This window comes from Pezoporus flaviventris, unplaced genomic scaffold, assembly GCF_033815535.1.
Source record: "Pezoporus flaviventris isolate CSIRO_AGI_PZ_B2104156 unplaced genomic scaffold, CSIRO_AGI_Pfla_v1 ptg000001l, whole genome shotgun sequence".
NCBI lineage: Eukaryota > Metazoa > Chordata > Aves > Psittaciformes > Psittacidae > Pezoporus > Pezoporus flaviventris.
This window is the reverse complement of record NW_026892549.1, coordinates 62,609,702-62,634,835: the sequence shown is the minus strand read 5'-3', so window position 1 is coordinate 62,634,835 and position 25,134 is coordinate 62,609,702. Positions and strand designations below refer to the sequence as shown.

At 44.3% G+C, this 25,134-nt stretch overlaps 1 protein-coding gene across 1 annotated transcript; it reads right to left on the bottom strand.

Annotated features, from left to right (window-relative positions):
- Nucleotides 1–2,735: 2,735 nt before the first annotated feature.
- CNN3 (calponin 3) lies at nucleotides 2,736–23,947 on the bottom strand. The gene is made up of 7 exons (XM_061461841.1): nucleotides 23,788–23,947; nucleotides 7,747–7,868; nucleotides 7,254–7,320; nucleotides 5,911–6,048; nucleotides 5,229–5,345; nucleotides 4,375–4,521; nucleotides 2,736–3,851 (listed from the first exon to the last, which is right to left on the bottom strand). The coding sequence occupies exons 1-7, from the start codon at nucleotides 23,842–23,844 to the stop codon at nucleotides 3,504–3,506; spliced, it is 996 nt and encodes a 331-aa protein (XP_061317825.1). The 5' UTR covers nucleotides 23,845–23,947; the 3' UTR covers nucleotides 2,736–3,503.
- Nucleotides 23,948–25,134: the final 1,187 nt, after the last annotated feature.

Below are 25,134 nucleotides of genomic sequence, written 5' to 3'. Positions count from 1 at the left end.
CTGTTTTTTATCAATACTTTTCTGATGGTCTGAAAGTTGTGGTGTGCCAGCTCACATGGAGCTTTTTCATGCTCTTCTGGGCACACTGGGCCAGTTGTTCCTGGATCAGTAAGCGTAGACATGTTTGTAGAGGCACTCTGAGCTGGCTGATTCCTGATTTATTCTGTATGTCTGAACAGCTGGTGCAACTAAGTAAGGAACAATGCTGAGCTCATCAATGAAATGATCACTGATAGGAGTCCTCTGTAGACAAGATAATTAATGGCTGTGAGGTAGGTGTCTTTCTTTGAATTATACTCTTTTGGGAGTGTTTTTTACAAGTTAGTATCATAAACTACCCACTGGCTCCTCTCCATAAAGCAGGTGAGGAATAGTCCTTGTTTTTTGTAGATCAACAGCTCTTCCCTTTGCAACTGAAATGACGAAGCCAAAAACATTTGTATCTGGATTTAAAGCTTGACAAAGAAGTAGCAGATGAGCAGCGGCTGGAAAGAGATGAGAAGCTGTAGCAAATAATCATTTACAGAACTGACAGTTACAACATGGATGTGAAATACAGCATGGAGGCATGTAGTGAAGAGACTGTCAGGGCTCTAGTCAGAAGTGGGATGTGGAAAGTTACAACTTTGAGCTTTGTTTAAACTTTGTACCTGGACTGTGGTTCTAATACACTTCTGTGGGCTCCACATCATGCTGAGTGGGGGGTAGTTTTAGGTTTTATCCAGTGGCACCTGATTTCACTCTTCATTCAAAAGCTCCTTTGACTTTCTGAGGTGGGAAGATGACTCCAGGCAGGGAGTTCAGTCAAGTACACATCAATACAGGCAGTGAGACATCACTGCAGATAAATGATTCAAGCTGCCAAGGTGAACAGATTGATAAACTCTTGATTAGTCACAGCTTGGAAGTGATATATGGAAGAGCTCACTGATGGCCTGAATGGCAAAACTGTTTCAGCTAAATACTGTATCTGATCTGCTGCTGAAAGATTAGTTACACACTAGGGAATGCTAACAGATACTTACTTTTTATTCTTCACTTTACTTTGGTCTACTTTAATGAGCCACTTACTTAAAGATGAGGAATATGGGATAGATGATGAAAAGGGAAGGAAATAGAAGGAAATAGGTTAATTACTTTCTGTCTGGCAGGTAAAGCCGATCATCTACTGGCTGTGACTCACTAACTCATTACTTAAAGCTCTACCCTTGGGTACTTCTGGCACTTGGCTTGTGGGTGCTGTGAAAACTGACAATCATGCTGAACAAGCAACAGCTCTCTAACTGCAAGGAAGCGTGAACATATGGTACTCCCAGCAGAGCAATATTGCTCTGCCGTAAGTCCCAGTAAGACTGGTTCCAAGTAGTAGTGTCTCTACAATGTATAAATCCTGTCTACCAGTTTACAGAGCATACTAGGTTTGCTTGGAATTTAAATCAGTTCTTATTCCACATTGTTGTTTTTTTTTTTTTCCTGTTTATATTTGATCCTCACACTGTGTGTTTTGGCCCTTGACTCAGGAACTCTGGCAACAGGGATACAAGTATGTTGCTTTTTAAAGAAGAAAGGTACTGGAAAACTCCAATTAAGCTGTATTTGAGTGTGTTTCATTTAAGCAATGCTGTACAACCCGTAGTCCAGAAATTACAGCTGTGACAGTATGTTCTGAGTATACCTTATAATCAGATTTTGTACACAAGTACATACATAACATGGGTGCACATGGTTTAAAGCTAAGTTTTGGATTCAGAAAGAGAGGAGGGCATGATTCAAGCCTTCAGGAGAGACTCTACTTCACCCTTTTTGGAAGGGTGGAAATGGTATAGTTCAGGAAGAGCAGGTGTGAACAGGCATCCTGGCACTAGTTCTCTTGCCTCAAATGCAGGGCTTGGACCAGTGACCTCTAGATGTCCTTTCCCATTTAAATTCTGTGAAACAAATAAGCTTAAGTCTTACTAAACAAAGAGGTCAGTTGAAAGTCAGGTCACCACATCACACCCACAGATAACAGAAACTGATGGAACAAAGCAGAAACAACTTCTAGTCTTGAGGGAAGAATCCTTCACGAGTCCAGAACTTGAAAGTACGAAACATTTTATATGTGAATGTAAATTTAACCTGTACCTACTTTTAAAACACCTTCAACTTTCTTACAGAAGTTAGGATCAGCAACAGTGGCCCCCACTCCTGTTAAACCCAGCTCAGGTTAGTACAGCCCGTCTGCACTACGCAATGAGGAAGAAATCATTTTCCATATAAGAACAAAGCTCTGCTACTGGTAACTAAGGAACTGTGACTGCAGAGCAGCAGGCACAAAGACTGGGACATCTCTTTCCATACTCTAAAGCAAGAATGTTTTGAGTTCTCCAGGTCATAGTGTGAAGACTATAGGCTGAAGCAGAGGCAGCATTAACTATGTGCAGTTCCTCATCTGCCTTGAGAAAAAGGCAAGGGTTTAGTGAACAGTGAAGGATCTCTGGGTCGGTACAGGGGAAGTGAACCCAGCTGTAAAGGCGCTACATTCCTTTCCTGCGGAGTCACTGTCACTCGCTCCCAGGGGATTTTTACGAGGCTGTTGCATTAAATCCTGTGGAAAAGAAAGAACCCAACCTGTGACAGACAGCAGTTCTGCATTACCCTTCACATAGGCAAAGGTGATGCTGATTTGGGAATAATGTTGTGGCATCTAATCTTTAAGAGCAGCAGCATTAACAAATGAGACAGGATCTTCTACATACCTTTAAGAAAAAAATATTTATTTATAAAAATACACTGGAATCAGTTTGAGAAGTGTGGCAATAAATACAGTTCAAGGAAGAAAAAGCATTTCTACATGGATATATTATGGCACAATAAAAGGTAAGTGCACCATCAATCATGGGACTTTTGTTGGCTCAAGACTTTGTACAAGCTCCCTTTTTAGTAAGACAACTATTTCTAAGTTTGGTCAGTGTTGATAATGGAATGAATACACAATCACAAATGCACGCTTATGTCTAATGCAGGACTTACCATTAGCAAACAATACCTAAGAAACATAGTAATGATATTAAAATCACTAATGTGATGTCTTAGATTTAATTGGCAAAGACCACATTTAACTCTAAGCATGGAATTCTTTTCTCTCATCTGGAAAATAGAAAAGCTGTAAATATGTCAAATGAAGGCTTATTGTGGTAGGTAAATACCTGTTTGAGTAGAGATTGTAAAAATGCATAGCTCCTTATTAGACAACCTGGCTGTACAAGAGCACTCCCCCTTTCACAGTATTCCTTTTACTTCATATGCAGTTACTGTTTATGCTGTAGCCTATAACTGTTACAGCACTAAAGGCAACTAGACAGGGAAAGGGCAGAGAAAGGAAACAGGAATGTATGTAAGGCAGTATTTCTTCAGGTACATTAAAGTATAGTGTGTAGGAAAAGACAGGTAACAATTCCACAAGGCTAGTTTCGTTCTTACTGAATAAAATAAAGGACTAATACTGAACTTCTGATGCCAAGCTAATAATCAATGCCCTGGTCGCTGTACTGACCATGGTAATCTCTTTGATAGTCATCCTGGTACTCTCCGTGATAGTCATCTGGGTATTCTGCCTGATAATCGCTATCGCTGATTTCTGACCCGTTCGTTCCTGTTCCTTGGCTGCCGTTATGAATGACGGGCTCTGTTGGTGCAGCACAGTACTTGGGGTCATACACTTGCCGTCCAAGCCCATACACACTCATTCCCTTCTGTGAAGCCACTTTGTTGGTACCCATTTGTAATGAAATGGTTGCATTATCCACAGGTTGCAATATGTGCTTCTGATCGTAGATGTCTCTCCTGGTACCTGGCGCCAGCATACCAGCCTAATAAAACACGGTCAGAGAGGTTCAGTCAGAAGGTCAAGAGCTGCAATTACTACATTTATGATTACAACTAATACGCCTTACTGGAAGCACGAGTGTTCACTCATACGTAGGGCACAGAGTAAAGTCTTTGCAGAAAACCTCAGTTTGTTTTCCATTTTGGAAAGAGCATACTAAGTGTTTGGATTGGGGTAGCACCCAGGAAGCAGTGTCTTTTTTTGCCTGTGTCTAGTTAGTACTTGAAATGAAATTACTGTTTTCTTCTGGTATAGCAGCCAGGTGGGAATCCTAGAAGCATGAGGGTCGGTTTTACACTTCAAGACACTTAGCACAGAACACACTTGTTACTGATAAGAAATTCAAGTTCTTCAGTTACTGCATAAAAGCACAGCTGAAGTGTCCCCTCTCGCTGCTGCCAGTTAGACTCTGCTACTGCACACAACACAAACCCTCCCATCCCACCGAGGCCTCCCAGGTCGAGTGCTGTATCTGCTCTACAAGTGTTGCACACGGTCCTGCTTACCTGACTGGCTCCTTTGTTAGTGCCCATCTGTAGGCTAATTGTTGTCTGGTCAAAGGGCTTATCAGTTTGCATTTTTGGATCATAGAGGTGTCTTCTAGTTCCATAAGCAGTCATGCCTGCCTGGCTGGCACACTTGTTCGTGCCCATCTTTAGTGGGGGAAGGAAGAGGTGGATTTTTATTTGTACAGCAAGCCCAGTCAAAGGAAACAAAGCTGGTTGGTAACTGATGGCTGAGGAAGAAGCAATTACAGCGTATGCTTTCCTCGTGTAGCTTGACCACTACTTGTAATAAATTACCCTGTCCCCATACTGAGCTTCAAAAGCATACCAAAGGCAATTCAGTCACTGGCATTTGCCCAACTGCACTGCAATTAGGATGGACATATGCATCAAAATGCAACCGTTACCCTTGCCCTTGGCCAGTGATGATTCAACTGCACTACCACAACTTCTCTACCACAAGCATTTTAAGATTTTATGCTAGTTATTTTGGGTTTTATAACTACTAAGGAAAGGGGAGAGGAAAAGTTTCTACCATATAAGGAGCTTTAGCTAGCCAAAGAATCCTTTAATACCACTTTAGAGGACAGAGAAGAAACTGCTAACATTAGCTGTCCCCTTCCTCCTTATCACTCTTACTGCAGATCTAAAATAGAAAACCTTCCAGGAAGTCACCTGAGCTTCTAAAGCCAATTAATGGCTTACAAAAGCTAGAAGCTCATACTTCCTTCCATGATAAGAATATGTTGTGATTCTGCAGCTGGTCTGGCATGAACAATAGGTCAGTTAATCAAAGCAAGAAAGCTGTTCTCAACTGTAACATATTAACTTGCAAGCTTGAATTTCAAACTTACCTGCAGGCCAATTACACTCTGCCCAGCCTTTAGTTTTCCTGCATCAAAACTTCGTGCTTGTTTCTCTGCATATTTGACACCAATATCAATTGTAGTATGAAAACCTTTAGTTTTTGCCTGTTTAAGGAGAGGGAAAATAAGAGTATTCAGTGTTTGGAGTGTATTTTCTGTCAGGATCTTACTGCCCTGACCCTGGGCTCTCAACTGATGCCACAAGCAGACTTATCTCAAATGAGACTCTGTTGTCAGGGGTGAGACAGCAGTCCCGGTGCCATCTGACAGTGGCACTCCAAAGCTACCCAAGCATCTTGTCAGAAGGATATTCTGCAGGGATTAGTGTTCTCCTGTGAGCCTTCCCATTTCTGTGTATGCACACACAGCTCCAGAGCAAGACCATGTGCAGTCAAGTCATCTGCGTAGGTGGCTCAGAGAAGGTGTGGCTGCTCCATCCCTGGCAGTGTTCAAGGCCAGGTTGGACACAGGGGCTTGGAGCAACCTGCTCTAGTGGAAGGTGTCCCCATCCATGGCAGGGGGTTGAAGCTGAATGAGTCTCTCCCAACCCATTCTATGATCTAGCCCCTCGTGACAGGCTGCATGCTGCTTTTCCTATTTACATGTCTGGTAAGGGTGCATCTGGACTGGCATGTGAATGTGTGGCAATTCCATGGGTACAAATACTTACCAAACCTGCTAGTGCCACCAAAGTAGTCTGTACTTGAGTCATATTTCCATTTTCAAAAAGATCATTTGCTTCAAAAATATCATGTGGCTTCATGCCGTAGACTTGGATGGCTTTGATAAAATTCCCAATGTTCTCCAGCTAAACAGAAACATAAAGCCAGTTTTCTACTCAGTGTTCAATTCAGAAACTAAGGAATTCTAAAGCTTTCTGGTGTTAGTTTAAGATTGACTAGTGGGAAGTCTTGTTTTAACACTGACTTCAGAAATCAATCTGAGCCTTTATCTAGCCTACTCTAATGAGTATCACATACTTGGTTAGACAAAAACAGCCTCAACTGTGTCCCTTCCAAGAGAAATCCTAATGGAAACTCTGCTTCAAACCGGAAAATCTGACATGCTGTCTGACTTCAGCAATTGATAATTCTGAGTAAAACAAAAACACAACTATGTGGATAGTAAGAATGTTTCACTTGGTTTGAAGGTATTATCTCACTCACCTCCTGGAACACATTCAACTAAGCACTTTTAGCACTGTGCACCACAGAAACTGGAGGAACATATGGAGTACAAGGAGTAAGGACTGAATCCCACCTTTCCTTCTGAGGTCTTAAGAGGTATTAAAACTTGTTAAAAATATAGAAATCCTCCACCATATCTAATAGGATTCAATGCCAATAAAACCAAGAGGCTGACACAGCAGTATCAAGCTAATCCCAGCAGCCGTAAAGGCAGTCAGCTCTAACCAGCAACCTTCCAGTGCTTGTTCTAAATGCATGTTGCCTTTGATAATCCCTCAGCTAGGGGGATGTGCTGGGTAGAGCACTCAGAAGAAATCAAATCTGGATACACTGAAATAGTGTAGTCTGCACCATATTGTTTTCTGTTACACAACCATTTCTTCCGAGACTTCCCCTCCCAGTTGTGGTTTAATTCAGTATTTAACAGTTGGTTTGCGTTTGGTGGGGTTTTTTTTTGGTTTTTTTTTTGGGGGTGTGTGTTTGTTTTAAACTTGGAAAAAGTCCTTGCTATACAGCTCTACGTTCTTCTTCCATCTGGAATTTCACCTAACGGCTACTACACACCTAACAGTAGCTACACTACTATTAAATATGCACTCAACTGCCATTTAGGAGCTATCTCAGCTGTATTTGTTTTCTGTTAAATGCTGTTAACGTATGCAGTGTCCTCAGCTGTTGCGTATGTATCATACAAAACTCAGTGCTATTAAGATTGAAGGTGTACCATATTCACAGCAGATTTGTTAATACAGAGCAAAAGAACTGAAGAACTGTTTGGGGGTTGGAGGTGTTAGAGGTGTAGTTTTGGGGGTTTTTTTTGGTTTACCTGGTGCCAATTTAGTTTTGATTGATTAATTTTCTTCACTGATCCTGGCTGCAGCTTATTTATAAGCCTGGGGAGGTGAAAAAAAGGGAAATGCTTAAACAATAAATATCATCCTTATACCATCTGTTGCAGGCATCATGTAGTATTTTCACTCATGCTTTATTAGTTGCATTAGTTTCATCAAAATGGTTAATTTCTTGGTTTATACCGAGTGTCTAGCTCAGATCTCAGCTCTCACAGACAGTGAGAATTTTTGTATGCCATTTGGTTATTACAGAAAGAGCTTCACTGTTAAATTTAGGAATATTTAAGAAATCTTTGCTGAAATATAAAGGAGATTTAAGTTTTCATTTATCCACAGCTGTCTCCCACCCTACCGTCAGCTATCTTTGACTATTGTTGTTGATGTGTTTGAAGGGGAGTCTTCAGAAAGTCCCTTCTTAGTTTCTCGAAAGTAGAAAACTGCTAAAGATATGGTTACTTTGATGCTTACTCGCATAAGATGATGCCATCTTTTAATCCCAGTTGAAAGTTTGCACCAATGCTCAGCCCAGTCACCTCTTCTATCCAGTTCCGCAGATCTTCTTCTATCTGAGGGTCATACTTCAGGGCAATCTGTAACACAAGCAGCCATAAAGTTACTTCACAAGGGAAAACTGCAACCACAAGAACTCTGAACTGCCATGCCAGCAGTACTGCTGCTCAGATTTAGATTTCTACACGGGAACTTTCAGGTGATAGATTTGAAGTTCTTCATCTGAAGATTATCATGGGATGGGTATTTTCAGCTAGATTATACTTAATGGAGATGACCGAGTAAGTTTTCCCCTTGTTGCTACAACATTCAGAGTTATCTTGCTGAGGATTCTGGGAGGTTTGTGTGTGGCTTTTTGAAACTCCAGCTTTGGTATGCCTGCTATTTCTCTTTTCTTTGGCCTTGCTGGAAGACTCTGATGGAATAAACTGTGATCTCATGTCTTTTAATTGAAAAGAGAGAAAACCTGCAATGGTCTTTGAAGTTAAGGCATTAAACAGAGGCCCAGAACTGTTAGCAAGATAATTTAAAAACTCCTTTTCCAGATGTTCAGACTGCACTACTCAATGTGTCAATCACTAGAAATCAATCCATGTGAATGGAACGCTTAAAACCAGTGAAGTTGAATGCTAGCAGCTAAGGTGGTCTGTGCTCTACTCTCTGCCCTTGTTTCTCTCCTCTGCAGACACTGCAAAGGAGCTCAAGCTTCCTTCAGCCTAAACCTGTTATTTTTGCAATGCTTTTCACTATTGGCAAGTAAGAATTCTATCCCTGAAAGCACTGCTACTTTGTCTGCAAACAAAACAAGTGATCTGAACCCAAGATTTTATGGCATAAAGAGCCTCCTCTAGTGCGGAGGTTGGCAATGCTTTTCCACCTTCGTAAGACAGGCAAAACCTGATAGGCAAGCACAGAACATGTAACTAATGGAAAACCAGCTCGGGTCCCATCAGCTGCTTACAAATTCCTACCAGAAACTCATGTAAAGCTGTTCACATTCAGATAAAAACATGTACATTTCAGAGTTTTTACATATAGTCGTAGACTTAAACCCAGAAAGGGCAGATTATTAGCAGCTATTTATACTGCAGGAGATTAGAATTCCAACCATTCTGAAGGACTTGGGTAGAGACAATTGCTACATCTTGGCTCGTGTTAGTAATCCCCAACTCCAAACTGACCAAACAGAAAATTACAGTATTCTGTTCTCTATTTTTCTGCTAAAGGGAACGGAAAATTCCAGTAACCCTGGCTTTACTTCAAAAACTTGCCTAAGTAATACTTATTTTCCTTAGACTATTTGTAATAGTGGTGCTGTAGTGCCTTACTTACAGATCAGGATAATGGGCTAACCCATTCCCTTACTCAGATCTTAATAAAGGTAAAAATGTTGTGCAATGTTCTGCACAAGATGACAAGTACCATATTCTTTATTTATAGTGATGGTGATGCCAGTAAAGGGTGGGCAGTCCCTTCACTGAGGGGCTACCAGAAAGGTTAACAACTTAAAACTGGTGTATGAGGAAGTTGGTTATCTTTCTCCTTGCTAACCTGGTGATTAGCTTACAAACTACTTTTCATGGCTATCTGTATTTCCTTATGTGATCCCAGCCTTAGTCTGTCTCCCCAGGAATATCTGCAGAACTTGATGAGCTAGTTCAGGGTTACAGCAGAGCAGCAGTCTTGGCCATAACTGAGTCAGTTGTTATTTTGCGAAAGAGAAAGGTGCCAAAGCATCCCTTTTAGACTGAACCATAGCATCACACTCTTCTTATGCATTAGAGAACCTACAGAGAGAGACCTTACAGAGCTTACCCACAACATCTTAAGTTGGGTGTACAGACAGGACATACAGTAAATAATGTTTTTCTGTACTCTAGTTCAAAAGAAGAGGATTTGTAGAAAGGCCAGAACCTGGTATGCTCTTACATTCCAGTTAGAAGACAGAAGACAATTTGGGCTGGTCATTTGTATGTTGGCAGTTCATATTACATTAAAATTGCTATTCTAACATGCATGTGGGTACAGTGACAGGGTTAAACCGATCTCTTCCACAATTCTTAGTTACAAATGTAATGTATGTTATGCTTTCTGGAAATTCAGGCAGTTTCTGGTTTGGTGCAGCTTAAAGAGCAGGCTCAGTCACAGCTGAGCCATCCTGCAGCTGGAATTGTTTTTCTGCAACTTTTTTACAGCTTCATTTATTTTTAAGTACTGGTAATCAGGTTTTTTGATTAAAAGAAAAGGAAATCAGATCTGTGATCACGCCACCAAAAGACACATTTAAAGATCAATCACCTCCCTCCCCATATTAAAAGAAGAGTAACTGTGGAAGCTAGTAGGAGTGAGAACCCTAAAGGCTTGTGCAAGTGTGCCTGGTTTAATCTTTCTTGGCAAGCATATAAAGGAAAAAAATGTCAAAGATTTCCCTCATTTGCTACTAAGTGCATTCCATAGGTGAGATTACAACTGAGCTGCATACTAACTTGCTGCCCCCATTGCTTGGGGAACGTACAAGTAATCAGATGGAATTTTATCCCTTCTGAAACATATTTACTTGATGTTGGAACACTTCACCATGTGTTCAAATCTTGAGCTTTTTAAGAAGGTTTTAATTGTCTCAGAGTATCACTACAGTGCTTATATAGAGACAGGAAACAGAAAATGCTTATAGATGTGCGGAAACTTGTCTTACTGTCACTAAAAGCATTGCTATTCAATGTGCTGGTTTTCAGAACTTCCTTCATTTCTGTACTGACTTAAATATGGTACACATTTTGTCCTGGCTTTTGAACTGGTGGGAAGTTAGGTTACAAATAGTGAGGAGTTGTGGTAGTTTCTTTGAGAGCTACACTTTGAAAAGCTACAGACATGGAAACTTCAGGGTTTGGATTTAAACATGTGACAAGAAGGGGTTAAACAGGGAGAGGGACAGGTCACGTACTACCAGAAGCCAGGCATTCTGCTTACTCTGGATTCTTGGCTCTTTTACTCCCTATGGCACAAGCAGAAGTTCTGTAAAACTGCTAGTGAATACTCCAGGTTTTCCACGTCTATCAGAGTTGCTCCAGTTTTCCTTTGATTAATTCAAAGGAAAGGGGCACTAGCTATGAGAGAGGGCTGGAAGTTTTGTCATAAATGAAAACGACTTAGGCTTTTTCCACTACTCCTAATCAATATGCTGATTAGTACTATTGATCTGATTAGTAGTATTAGATCTGATCCCTTTTTAAGCACTGAACCTTCATAGAAGACACTTAAATCTTCCAACTCCACTGCAAAAGAAAACACCGTCTACTAGAGATGAAAGCAGTAGCTGAGCAGCTTCATTCAAAGTATACATCATCCCTGCCATGACAAAAGCTGTTTTGGGACACTGCAGAAAAGATTCAATGGTAGCCATGGATATAAAGATGTTACAGAAGTTTAAAACAAGACAGCAGGAAGTCAACTGTTAATTCCTTTACTTTGTTCTGACAGATCTTGAGAGATACACAAAGTTGTAAATGCTACTCTTCTTGCTTCAGAGATGTAGATTTAAGTGTTAAAAACACATTTGAAAGGAAACTATAGTTTATACAAGTGGTCAAAAGTATTGGTGATCTCAGGTTGTGGGAGGAAACAAGTAGGTGTTACTTGCTATTAGAAGCTGATACGCATCCATTTATGACAATGTATGCCTCAGGCTAGAGTCCTTGTGATTAAACTTGATTCCTCTGGCAACCTCACACCCGGTTCTCCCAACTTATTCTGTTCAGGCAGAACTTTGCTGTTTGGGACCTCTTAACAGTGTAAAAACCCTCCCTCCATTTGTAGTACAAGAACAGCAGTCACCATTGTTTTTATCAAGTATATAGATTCCTGGACAGAAATGAAGTTTTGTTGGCCAACTTCAATTATCTGTGTCCCTTGAAGTTACTCAGTGTGCCTGTAGAATGTTAAGTTTGAGTGATGATGTTAACCAGCATTTCACACCATAAGTGATATCATATGGACTTTCAATTGTCCTTTCATACTAATCTTTTCCAAATTACACAGAACACACTATCCACCAAGGGCTATGCATATGCCAAATCTCCAGTTTAAGAGTTCAGCTGTCTGTATTGCTGCTACTCTGGAAAAATCCTGTAACAGTATCTCAAGGAAGCACTTAAGCACGCTGCACAGCTCTCTACAAGTCACTGGGACCAACAAGTCAAAAGGTTCAACAATAAAAGCATGTGCTTGTCAACGGGACCAAACAACTCTATCACAGAAACAGCATTTGTCAACAAAACCTGTTCTCCACAGGGAGAGATTTGGTGTGGACCACGTCCTCGCTTACAGTGACACAAAATACCTAACTCTGCAGTCAAAAAAGACCGAGAAAGCTTAAGAGCTGGAAACTCCAGCTCTTTAGGCCTGAAGTTGCAGAGTTTCTGTTTTAAGCTGGAATTTGTTCCTTTGTCATCTTTTCAGTTTTTATGAATCCAGAATTATCTGAGTGAAACTGAATTTTTATGGTTTCAGTGGTAACTACGAAACGTTCTTTGCAATGAAGTAAGTACCACCCTCAGGAGTGATTGGTCTTGCAGAGGCCAAAGATACTAACACTAATATTTCTTTACTGCTTGCTTGGCACTAGTTTGCAATGAGACCTTTCTCCTTCCTTTTTTTAAGGCTTTATAGCGGCGTGAGTGAAGATGAAGGATCTTCTGCTTTCAAGGCAGGAGCTTGTGGAAGCGCTTATTCCTCAGAAGTGGGAATGACAGCAGACTATACAGCCAGTCCCAAATTATCCAGAATTCCAGCTCTTGGCACCTGAGTTCCCCATTCCATTCCTCACCTGCTGTTCTAGAACACAAAATCCAATCCAGTGACCCTTCATCAGAAGGACAAATTGAAATTCCCTCTTCACTTCATGTATGTTCAGCAAGCAGATGTCAGAGGAGGCATTATTTGTGCATGAGAAACCCAAAGGTAATGGGAATATAAAAACCCACATGAAAACCAAATGGGCAAAGTACTTCAAAAACTGAAAGCCACCATTAAGTATGTCCAGATACATGTGGTATCTGAACACATATTGTTTCGTGTCATTATGGGCTGTTGTATAGAAACTAGATGGAGCTAAATGATCCTACAGTCCTTTCCAACCCTAACCATTCTATAAAGGTAGAGAACACCCTGTGTTAACACTAATACTGAAAGGTCTCACTACATCCTACTGTGATACTGAGCACAGATTTTCCAGCTGTATCCATTTTGCTCAATATTCAAGACTATTTTCTGTTATGTGAAGCAGAATTGATAACTTGCCCACATCTCAGTGTTTTCTCTGTAAATCAAAACTTAGGCTACAACCTTTAAAGGAAGGATGGATATGCATCAGTCAAAAATCCCTGGCACCCTTCCCATGGGTACCAGTTTAAACTCTGTGAAGTAAGAACAGCTATGCCTAAAAGTTTCCAAGTCATTGTACAAGTGAGATACCTGTAGTCATGCATGCTGTTTGCTGCCAGATCAGCAAGCTGGAAGAACTAAGTGTTCTACTCCCTGGCCGTCAGATCCGATTGTGTGACAGCTTCCAAACTAGTCCAGAAGCAAACACTACCATCTCTCCCTCGGAGTGAACAAACAACTTGCACACCTGCGCTTTGACTGAGTGCTGGTTCCCTCTCTCTCTGCAGCTCAACTACTGCAACACTCTTGCCCCTTCAAATCTGTTCTCACCGTTTTCCTCATGTTACTTGTTCTTATCATTTCTTGTCACAGTCACAGTTTTCTGGCTTCGAACTCCAGTTCTCCTTAGTCATCAGCTTTCACCTTCAACTGTAGCACCTTCTGGTACTGCCACCATAAACTGTACTTCTTGATACTGAGTCCCTTCGCACCGTATCTTTAGTCTGCATATTGCTGAACAGTTTAAGTTTCTTTGCAGAACACGGTTTCGGTAATATTCACTCCCTATTATTTGAAAGCGTTTATGTTTGCATTTGAAAAAGCACTGGAATGTGAAGTTTCTCCTCAGCTAAGACACTGTTGATCCAACCCAATCTGTTGCATGAACAGCAAATCTGAAAACAATCTGGTTTTCCTAAGAGTAATCCAAGAAGCATCTCCTGAGATGACTTCTAATGTAACTCTGGTAGTTATCAAAGGCTAGATGGAGACTGCAAACAAACAGTAACATCAATGAGCACTGTACCTTGCTGTGTTTTTCTAATTTACTGCTACTACAGCAAGCCAGGAAATTACAGATTACTTCTCATTTACTTATTTTTCTCCCCAGTAGAAAAGCTCTTAAAATACGTCATGTTACAAGGAAACTGCATCGTGACCCTCTGGTCCTCCCCCAAGGCCCAGTGGTGTTGATGAGTCTTCCAACTTTATCAAAAGAATGGGCAACATGAATTCAGCACAGAGAATGAACTGTAACAACCAGCTTCTGCTGTGCCCTGCTCTCCACTCTACACCCTCCCTTCCCAGGGGTATTTCTGACCAGTTCAAGTTCAGCAGGTGAGGCACAATGTTGATTATATTCCAGGAAACATCCCAAAATATTTTGGATACGGCCACCCAGGCAGGTTGTGCTTTAATCACATAGAGAGTTATAAAAAGAATATGATCTATAATTACGGTGATATTAAAGAAAAAAACCAAATACTATAAACACACTAGAAAACATTTACTTAATTTTTACTATCCATCTTTTTAATGAAAATGCAGCTTATGTAAAATCAAGCCCTAAACCTGCTATGCTGAAGTTTATGATCAGTACAAAAGGAAAGACTACAGTTCAAGTAGAAAAGCCAGCCTAACTCTAAGGAAGAGGCTCTGATTAAACATGCTGTAAGAACTTCTAACCCAGTGTTTTTCAGCAATAAAGCATGAGCAGGAACCACAGTTTGCTGTTCTTTTACCTCGGGGGTGAGTCAGGGATGCAGATACATGCTCAGGCTACCACAAGGTAAGTTTTAGTCTCACTACTGTGCATACCTGAATTCAGTGCAGGTTTGAAATACACGAGCAGCAGTACGTGTGGGCAATGCTGTGTGGCAAGTGACACATGAGAGAGGTCCCAATCCTTGGTTATTTAAGGTTCCATTATTATTCTGTAGAACAAAATGCTCAGGTGCCAGGACTGCACTTTAACTTTGTTAATATGTTTTGTTCCAATTCTTTTCCATCCATTCAAAGACCAGTTCTTTACCTCTGATGGTTCATCTCACAGTTTTTGTTCTTTATTACAACCTGTTAGATTCTTTCAAAGACAATGTACCTTTCCGTATCACAAACATTCTCATACCATCATTCCATCGACGATAACGGATGCTATCAAGACAGACCATGGCAAAAAGGCAACAGTCTTTATCTTCTTAGAAACTTACTTGTGCTTTTTACTTCTTTGGAACATGATTAGTACAATGATGTCAAGAAAAATAAGCGAAGAACATTAGTCTTAGAACACTAGATATGTGTCTGAACTACATATGCTTTGTTGACTTAACACTGAATTGACTTTCAGGTGACTTCAACTGATCTCACACACTGTTACGCAGTTAACCAAATCAGAGACAGCTCAGGTTGGTCAGGTGGTGGGAATCTCATCAGGAGCTGCGTTGCAGCTCCTGTTCCAGTGTTCTTCCACTTGGTGTGTACTGACCTGAGCTCTAACTTGTGCTTTGTCCATGCTCAACATGGGAAATGTTCTTGGGAGACCAAAGTCAGCAGCAAGGTAAGAGCTGGCTTGCACCATGGACATCTGAAGATAACCAATCCCTTCTCAAATGCATGTGCCTGTTATGCTTTATCTTTTGCTGGGAGGGCTTCTAGCATTTAGACAATTGATTATGGACAACAGAAAAATACTGTTCCATGAAGTTACTCTTATTCAAGCAAAGCCTAAGTAAACCTAATAAATACGCTAAGATGATGCCCTCTGTCTATAAATAAGAGGCAGTATCAGTGGAAATACTGACAGGAAAGCAATGTAATAGGAGAGCTTTGTCAGCAGGAAAGCAAAATAAGGTTTTATGGTAGTATTTTAGAGTTTTACTCTTCCTACCTGTGCAAAGCAGGATAGAAAGACTTGTTTAGAATCCATCTATAATTCAGCCAGCTAGGGCTTGTAGCAGATCATATCCCACCTTCATGAAAGCATTTCAGAACAGCAAGGAGCTGCAGAAATAGTTTTTGTCCAAATTCAGGAAATGACTTGGCATTCAAATCCTGCACAAGCCACATACAACTTCAGTTCATCACACCCCTTAAGGATTACTCTGCAACCCAAAAGGATGTCTGCCTGAAGTCCCCAAGAAAAATCCTGTTTAGACCCCAGAAGCCCAGGTCAAGACTTGGAGAGGAAGCAGCAAAGGTACTGAAGGGTTAAAGTCCAGTGTCCAGGATCAGTGACTGGAGCAAGTTCAGACTCCCAAGGCTTAAAGCACGCTTGGGACTGGGTAAGGCAGCTTGGCCAGAGTCCCAGCAGGGCACTGGAGCATAGCTGTGACAGCAGCACTTCATGCCTCACTGCAGTGGTCTTCTCTTACTGCCAGCTCCTCCAGTGTGACCAATACCTTCATCCTCTGTAATTTATATGTCCAGAATCGTATCTGCTTCAGGTAAAAGATGGCTTTATATAAGCAACAGGAAGTTTAATTATGTCTCCCCTCCTAGTATCTACTAAATGAGGTTAAGTAGCTACTCCTTATGCACTGGGTTAAAGGAGGGGGGGGAGAGGGGAAGCAGAAAAAGGGGTTGTTGAGGGGTTTATTTTTGTTTTAAAGACACAACACAACAAAACCAAGCATCCAACCACCCACCTGAAGCAAGACAAAACTGTTTGTGAGAACACACTCTAATTCAATCCCACTAAATAGAAACAACACTGGTTACTCTGAGGCATGACTGCACAACCAAAAGTATTTACCCAAGAGAAAGCATTTGCTGCTGAACACAGCTCTAGCAGTTAATAGCTGCTCTCTGTAAGCATCTGATTCTAAACATTTTTAAGCCAAAGAGTCCCTCTTAAAGGGAAAAGAAGGATTTTCACATGATCTCACTTAGAAAAAATCTGTTTCAAATTGCCCTACGTGTCCTGGCCTCCAGCCCATTTTCACTGAAGGCCTTTCCTGTACAGTTCCATAGGGGATGGGAATCTACAAAGTTTGCCTTAAAAGGATGTGTCAGATGCACACTGCATATGGTGTTACGTCGTTACAGAAGCTACAACCTGGAGTACAAAGAAGTTTTTATCTTTTATTCTCCAAAGCAAATTTTGTTCAGCAAGAAAAAGCCTCCAAATATGTGTTCTTGCAGAAAAAGCTGATGTGAGGAGAAAAAAAAAAAACTATCAGTGACTTGCCATTATCCCCCAATTCTGCCTGTACGCATCCAGCTCTCTCTTGAGGATACTGACTCAGCAATCAGGATATAATAGGTATTTTTCTCTACATTTTAAACTGTCTAACTCTGAAACCATACAAAAAGCACCTTCATTTGTACATTTCAAACAAGCATTACCGTAATGCAAATTAAACCTACTCTTTTCTGAGACTACTAATGTCATTTAATAGTCATGACTCTGACAGACTCCGTTTGCTTTCTTCAGAGGTGTTCTGGCCATAGCAGGTATACTGTGACCTTGCACGTGAAGGATGCAAGACTTGATACTTATCCCCCAGCCTTAAATGTGAACCTCAGCGAGTTTTCTATCACCAGTTAAAGTTTTACTACATGTTTATTAATCCACCAAAACAATCCACCAACTGTGATACAGGAACGCAGATTCACTGCAAGTGCTTCCAGTGTGTGCTGGAGAGGGACTCCTCATCAGGGACTGTAGTGATAGGACAAGGGGTGATGGGTTCAAACTGAAACAGGGGAAGTTCAGGTTAGATAAGGCAGAAGTTATTCCCTGTGAGGGTGCTGAGGTGCTGGCCCAGGGTGCCCAGAGAAGCTGTGGCTGCCCCATCCCTGGCAGTGTTCAAAGCCAGGCTGGACACAGGGGTTTGGGGCAACCTGCTCTAGTGTGAGGTCTCCCTGCCTGTGGCAGGGGTTGGAACTGGATGAGCTTTAAGGTCCTTCCAACCCAAACAAGTCCGGGATTTTGTGAAATCTGGGAGTGCAGACACAGTGTGCTCCCTAAGGTTAAACATCACACACAAGCCTACAGCAAACATCCTGGCTCTCAATTCACTTTTGGTGGCAGCAGCACCGGCAGTCTCTATCTGTGCTGTCCTCGTGCATGCACAGGAGCAGACTTGTCTGGTGCTCCACCTCTGCTTTGATGTTATGAGGCAGTGACAGCTGATCCCTGCCGTGCCATGACATTCATCACCTTCCTCCTAGAGGAACAACATGAGCCAAGAGACAGAACTGGGAATGACGCCCCTTATGCATATCGCACGGGGCTGCGATATGTGGCTCACAGTCTGAGAGCAGCTGTGCACTACTGCAAGGGACAGTTCTAGGACATGTGAAGACTCCAAAGACAACTGTTAACTTGGCAATGGCATGTCAACCATTGCTGGGGATTTAAACCAGTGCAAAGAAGACATTATCTCCTGTGGAAGTGCTTCACAGCTACAAGTGCCAGATGCCAGGAGGGCAGCCACTATCACAGGTTTACTTCATCTCACCTACTTGGGGCTACCAACCAGTGACACTGATAGAGGGTATGTCTACCCAGTGGGCTCCCGAAGGCAAATCTTTGTCCATGGGCAATATGCAAGTGTGCAGAATGGGCAGTGCTTGGCTGACAGACAGGAGGAGGCTTTAAGCAGATGGCAGGGGTGTTAATAACCAAGTTGCTGGCAAGGGAAATGTTTCCATGTCACATTACTTGCTCCTGCTTATCATAAAAAGAGATTTATCATCTGTGTGGACCATCAACTCAATGCTGCAGATTTCATCACCATCAGTTTGTACCTATGTCAGTAGGGCTACTTATTACTGCCTTAGTATTAACACTGAAGTAGCTGCAGAGTTGGAAATGAATTCAGGTGGCAACATGTTCTGAGGAGCACTGCCTGGCTTGGAAGTGGAGAGAAGAGTGTGGCAGGACCAAAGTTACTGAAGTTTAGCATTGTCCGTCACCACAGGGATGCTGTAAGTGAGCTGGAGAATTCCAGTCACTTGGTTGCTGATACACGTGAAATAAAACATATCATAAGACTGACAAAACCCCTCAAGTTTTCACTGTTCTTATCACTAACGTGGTTCAAATGGTGCATGTTGTTATCGTGCCAAACATTCACTGACTGCAAGTGCAGCTGTGGAATTATTCAGCTGTCATTTATGGGCTTTGGACATAACTCAGTTATCAAAACTTTACCATTAAGAACTTTAATGCTGAATGCATTCTGTGCATCCAGTTGCTAGATTTCCTGACTAAACCTACAGCAGAAGTTTTCACTCAGTACTTAACTCATCCCTGTGTATTTCAGATAAAACACTGAAACTGACACTTGGCTAGTAAATATTAACTTCATGGTGTGTGCTAGTTGATCACAGCTCTTGAACTGAAGCAAACTGAAGTTGAATGCTTGGTGTGTAAAATCCTTCTGCCATTCCCTCTGTGAAGTTTCAGTGTATGTGTTTCTATTACAATACTTCTGACAACACCCCTGTGTTAGGTTGTTCATTTATTCTCCTTGCAACACACTGAACATCTGTATCATGCAAAAGGTGTCACACAGGCTAAGTTTATTTTAAACTTAACTCTTGGATTTAAGGCAGAACTTGGCTGCATAGCTTTTAAGGAAGGAATATCTTTGATTGACATCTATGAACAACACAATGGGAATGCAGAGATTCATGCTGTCAGTTATTGTCACAGAAGATATCCACTGGTTCTCTCAAAGCCTAAGTTTTCATTGCCTTCCTCCAATACAGGCTCCACTTTCATCACATCATTCAAACAACATTAACAGCAATTCACTTGATCAGAAGCAAACAGTCTTACCTCAGGTTCATAAAACCTAGTAAGCAAACCTAAAGGTTTGGTAAAGGAAAACAATCTATGGGAAGTATGGAAGCGTTAAACGAATCTGTATTGGGAACAGTTACATTTTAAGAAGGAAAAGGGGTATTACTACTGTTCTGAAAGGAGGCGTGAGGAAGAGGAAGGAGAGGGCCCAACTGCCAACTACAAGCAGCCAAACCTCGCTATTAAATCACTCATTTACAAACCTGACAGTGAATGATTCAAATCTGGTTCCCAGCTAAAATATTCACACCAGGAATTTCTGGATGAAGCCATTAGATCTGTTTGTTTGGCCTGTGGTGAGTGGGACCCAGAGCCAGAACTGGCTCCTCGGCAGTGCCAGGAGGAACACAATGATCACACCTGGCCAGCATTATCCACCATAGGTTTCAGTTCTTTCTCATTCTGGGTATTTGCCCTTGAGAAGGGGAGCAGGAAATGTTGCAAAACAGGAGGGGTTTTGTTTACAGGCTTCATCTATCAACAGCCTCCAGTTTAAAACCTGGTTCCCTTCCTTTTCCTTATTGCCAGGACTTGGCCTTTCAGGGCAGCAGCTTCAGGACAGACCTCATTCACCTCAGGCCTTTAAAACGTTAGGGAAATGGCAGTGACCAGTGCCAGCCTCCTGACAGAGACACAGCTCAGCAGGAAGGTCAGAGACTTAAGCCAGGACATAGCCAAATGCTGTGCGAAGTCCTTCTGCCCATCCTTCCTTTCACATGGAGACGGAACTGGCAACGCATCAAATGTGAGAGGCAGAAGATAAACGCCTGTCCCACACAAGCACCATTTCTACGGGAAGGGTGGAGTCACCAGGAAGCAGCTGAATGAACTGGAACCTCTCCCTCTCCTGCCGGCATTTTGCTTTGCTCCACACCTCATGCAGCAAGACAATGAAAGCAAAAGCTTCTGCTCATTTCTCACCGACCTCAGTTGTACCTCAGGGACAAAGAGAACACCAGCACGCAGCTTTAGCTACCTGAATCGCCATCTCAAACCACACAGACCTCATGCGCTGCAGAAACTCTCCCATTCTTTAGGGAGAAAAGGATTTACTGCTTGCAGAAGCAGCTACCCATTTCCACCAGCTTCAAGGGCTCCACACAGAATATTTGTTTTGGATCAAGTATCATCTGTGATCTTGAGTAAACAGGGAATCGGCTTCAAAGGGATTACACCACTCTGACTACCTACACGTTTCTCATGCAGGCGAGTTCCCTTACAGCTGGGAACCGGCACACGGATGTCATCCCTCCTTTGCAGGACAAGGACAAGAAATCCAGCCCAGATCTTATCGGTGTGAACTGAGGTAGGAAGCAAACGAAGGAGGAGGAGCCTCAAAAGAACTAAACCAAGATTTTGATCTTAGCAATGTAATCTTGAGCATCAATTAAACCAAGTTCTGCTAAAGCACCATGACATGTTACATTCATCTGCTCCAATACCACAGCAAACAAAAGGTCTCTTGGAACAGCAATACAATGCCAAATGAGGAAACAACCAAACCAAAGGGGCTTTTCTCTCCAGCACAGCTAGGCTGTCGGGCAGCACAGCCATTAACACGTCTGTCTGCTGCAGCAGAAACACCACCTGGGGATTAGCGCTGCATGTTAGGTACAAGGGATCTAACACTGCCCAGCATTCCAGCAGGGAAGTGCCACCACTACTTACAAACATCGCACCAACACCACGTTCAAACCAAACCCAAGTCTAACAGAATAGTTTGCACAAAGGGCTTTAGAAAGTGTGACTAAAATCAGTACCAAAAACGAGCTGGAAACCAGATGATGGTCTTCAAGTATTTACAAGATGGAAGGAGCTAGAGAGAGGAAACCATGATCTCTACAGACAATATTCTCTGACCCTCAGCTATACAGAGAAACAGAAACGTAACTACACAAGAGCTAGCTGCAAGACATGAGACAGGAGGTATGCAGTGTACCATTTATAAAATAATTGCTTTGAAGTTTGAGCTCTTACAGCAGGAGCAGCATTCTCAAAGTTCAAAGCTTGTTTCATTGTTGGTTGCTTTTGTTTCTTTGCCTGGTTTGGTTCTGAGCCTTTTCCTAAAGTAGATGAGTTCGTCTCTGGTGCCTTTGAATTGTGCTGTTACGGCTCCGCTGCACTGACACTTCCAAGGACTGTATAAAGCTGCACAAGTAAACCTGTTCTGCCACACTACATCCACCCCTCTGCAACATTTGCTTTGAAGCAAGCAGGGAAGGTCAGTGAACAGCAGACACTCAGCATCATCAAGTAGAAGGCCCTTTGTATAAAGACGTGTAACACACCGGTCTGAAACCCTCTACTAATGCAAGGGCCGGAAACAGGTCCTCTCAGGAGGCCCTAAGGAAGGTGAGAACAATAAGGACTTTTCCCATCTTGTCCCCGTAGGCGGGATCACTGTTAAGCCTACAGGATTCTGTCGATGGTTTTTCAGGTAGAAGAGTCTGTATGTTCTTCCCAATTCACATGCAACAACACACATCATCTGTTTTACTGTCTGTCTCTTAGACTGTGACGGCGCAGATAGATCATCAAGTTTAGATGCTGGAAGGAATCGTTCTGGAAGACATTTGTTCCATAATGTCACCAAATTCTGGAGCAGAACCCCACAGGGAGCCAATAACGGGGAAAGAGGAATCTATTCTGGGAAGTTTCCAGGACACCAACTTCAGGCTTTCTGCATACATGACACTGTTTGAAGTGAACTACTCTCCTCCTTCCTCCCCTCCTACTCAGCCACAAGTAAAACGGGATTTGGGGATTTGCTGAAGCCTGAAGCCAGACAGGTGTGAAATAAGCAGTTATTAAATGCTACATTTAGAGTTTAAACCTGAGAATAAAGGCATAGAGAAACTTATTCCTACCTGTCTATGAGTGCCATTTTTACTGCAAAGGTTTCTCTTCTTACTGGGTATTTGTTCACTGCAGGGTTAACAGGCAGGACACTAGCACTAGCAGGGTCTGTTCCACACAGCGTGAGGAAAATCAGTGCAGCTCAGCAGAACAATGCACCAAAGATAAGGGACTGGAGCAGCTCCCGTATGGAGACGGGCTGAGAGCATTGGGGCTTGTTCAGCCTGGAGAAGAGAAGCTGTGTGGAGACCTCAGAGCAGCTTCCAGTGTCTGAAGGGGGCTACAAGAACGCTGGAGAGGGACTCTTCATCAGGGACTGCAGCGACAGGCCAAGGGGAATGGCTTTAACCTGCCAAAGTGAGACTGAGATGAGCTTTTAGGCAGAAGCTCTTCCCTGTGAGGGTGCTGAGGCGCTGGCACAGGGTGCCCAGAGAAGCTGTGGCTGCCCCATCCCTGGCAGTGTTCAAGGCCAGGTTGGACACAGGGGCTTGGAGCAACCTGCTCTAGTGTGAGGTGTCCCTGCCTGTGGCAGGGGTTGGAACTGGATGAGCTTTAAGGTCCCTACCGACCCGAACCAGTCTGTGCCGCTATGAGGCGCGCACCGCTCCGGCAGCACGGGCTCGGTTCCTGCCCGGTTCGGTCCGCTCCGCTCTAACCCGCGGCGCGGTGACCGTGACAAACCCCCGCCGAGCGCCAAGGGCCGGGCCAAGCAGGGGCCCCGCAGCCGCCTTTGTGTGCCCGCGCGGGGCGGGCGGGGCGGGCAGACAATGCGTGGCCTGTGCGCGCCGCCGTGCCCATGATGTCATGCGGCTGGAATGCGCCGCGCGGGGGGCCGGGACGCGCCGCTCCGCTCCGCTCATCCTCTCCTCCCCGCTCACGCTCGGCTCGGCCCGGCCCGGCCCCAGCGGGAGGGGAGCGCTCGGACCCCCCCGGGGCCCATTGGGACGTCGCGGAGCGAGGCTGCCCCAGCGGGCAGGTGCGGGACGAGGCGCGAGTGGCGGCGGCGCTGACACCTCTCTCGTCCCCGCCACCGCGGTGCCAGATCGCGCTCCCCGTGCCCCCCCGCCCCTTCCGCGGACAGGCAGAGACCCGGCCCGGAGCCGGAGGCAGAGAAGCCTCCGGTGCGTGCAGACAAAGCCCCGGTGCACCCGCGCGGGGCGGCCGGCCCGTACCTTGTTCTTGACCTCGGCAGAGAGCCCGTAGGAAGGCCCCTTGTTGAAGTGGGTCATGGCCGCGGTGTCGCCGCTGCTCGCGGGGCGCTGCCGGCTCCGGGGGCTGAGGCACAGTCCGCCCGCGGCCGCCGAAAGTTCTCGTCCCTCCCTCGCGGCCCGGCCCCGCGCGCCAATCGGGCCGCGCGCCCCGCCCCGCCCCGCCTCGCCTCGCTCCGCCCCGGCCCGGCCCGGCCCGGCCCGAAGCGCTTCGGGGGCGCGTCAGCGGTGAGGAATCCGCTGCGGCGGGGCCTGAGGGGCGACCGGCGGCGGGGCAGGGCCGGAGGCGCCGCTGCGCTGTGTGCTGGGCTGAGCGGGGCGGGAGGTGCCGTTAAGAGCTTAGATCCGTAGGGAACTGGGTGGGAGATGGCGCGAAAGGGGAGGAAACGCGGTCTCTGGGCAGCGTGCGGCCTGTATGGAGTGTTGCTGCTGGGCAGCGTGCTGCAGACGGCTCTTCGTGACGGCTGGAGCGGTGGGACAAGGGGTGATGGGCTCACACTGACACAGGGGAGGTTCAGGTTGGAGGCAGCGGCGGGATCACAGCGGGTTCAGCCCGTGCCTGGCTGCGAGCACTGGGCCATGGGTGGCGGCCGCACGGGAAGCCAGAACAGATCCAACACTCGGCTCATTGAGGAGTGCTGGCCGAAACCACGGCACTGTGTGTCCGTGCGTGTTAGCATCGCCCTGGGCACACAGAGCAACCTTTCACATGCAGTTAAATCTTGACGGGTTTGAAGTTAATAACCAGAACCTGATCCCCTGCTCGGAGGTAAGGAGCAGCCTGTGGTACCCCCAGGAACAAGGGGCCCGTGCTCCCATCTGATAGCAGACATTGGATGGATGGAGTGGCTGCTCCTGACTCCAGCTGGAACCACCCCAGCTCTCTCCCAAGTCCTGTGGTGGCTGTAGTAGCCCCAGGGATCACAGGAGGTGGTTGTGTGGAGCCGAGCTGATGCACAGCACCACGGCAACCACTGCACAGCCGCTAACGAAACCAGCCGGGGCTGTTCCTAATTAAAGGAAACAGAACTGCCTGGATGGCCCGTTGGGAAAAGGAAACTGTGCAAGAGCAGCAGGAAGCTGAAGGATGGGGTGAGGGAAATGGCGGTTCATGTACACATCATGAAAGCTCGTTAGTTTTCAGGCATCCACGTTGGATAAACTCCTCTTTCCTGACCTCGGAGAATGGATGATTTCAGGCTAGATCCAACATCCTCCGAAGCCTTTGGAAATGTTTCCACTGACTTAAGGAAAGTTGGATCAGGACCTTACTTCTTAACGCTCTTGATCATACACAGTGGCTGGGGAAGT

Excerpts from the sequence above, each read along its gene's own strand:
- CNN3 (XM_061461841.1), bottom strand. The coding sequence starts at position 23,844 with ATGACCCACTTCAACAAGGGGCCTTCCTACGGGCTCTCTGCCGAGGTC. Across the intron at positions 7,321-7,746 it reads GATGGCATCATCTTATGCGA|GCTTATAAATAAGCTGCAGC; the intron begins GTAAGCATCAAA and ends TCACCTCCCCAG. Across the intron at positions 6,049-7,253 it reads CAAAACTAAATTGGCACCAG|CTGGAGAACATTGGGAATTT; the intron begins GTAAACCAAAAA and ends GTTTCTGTTTAG.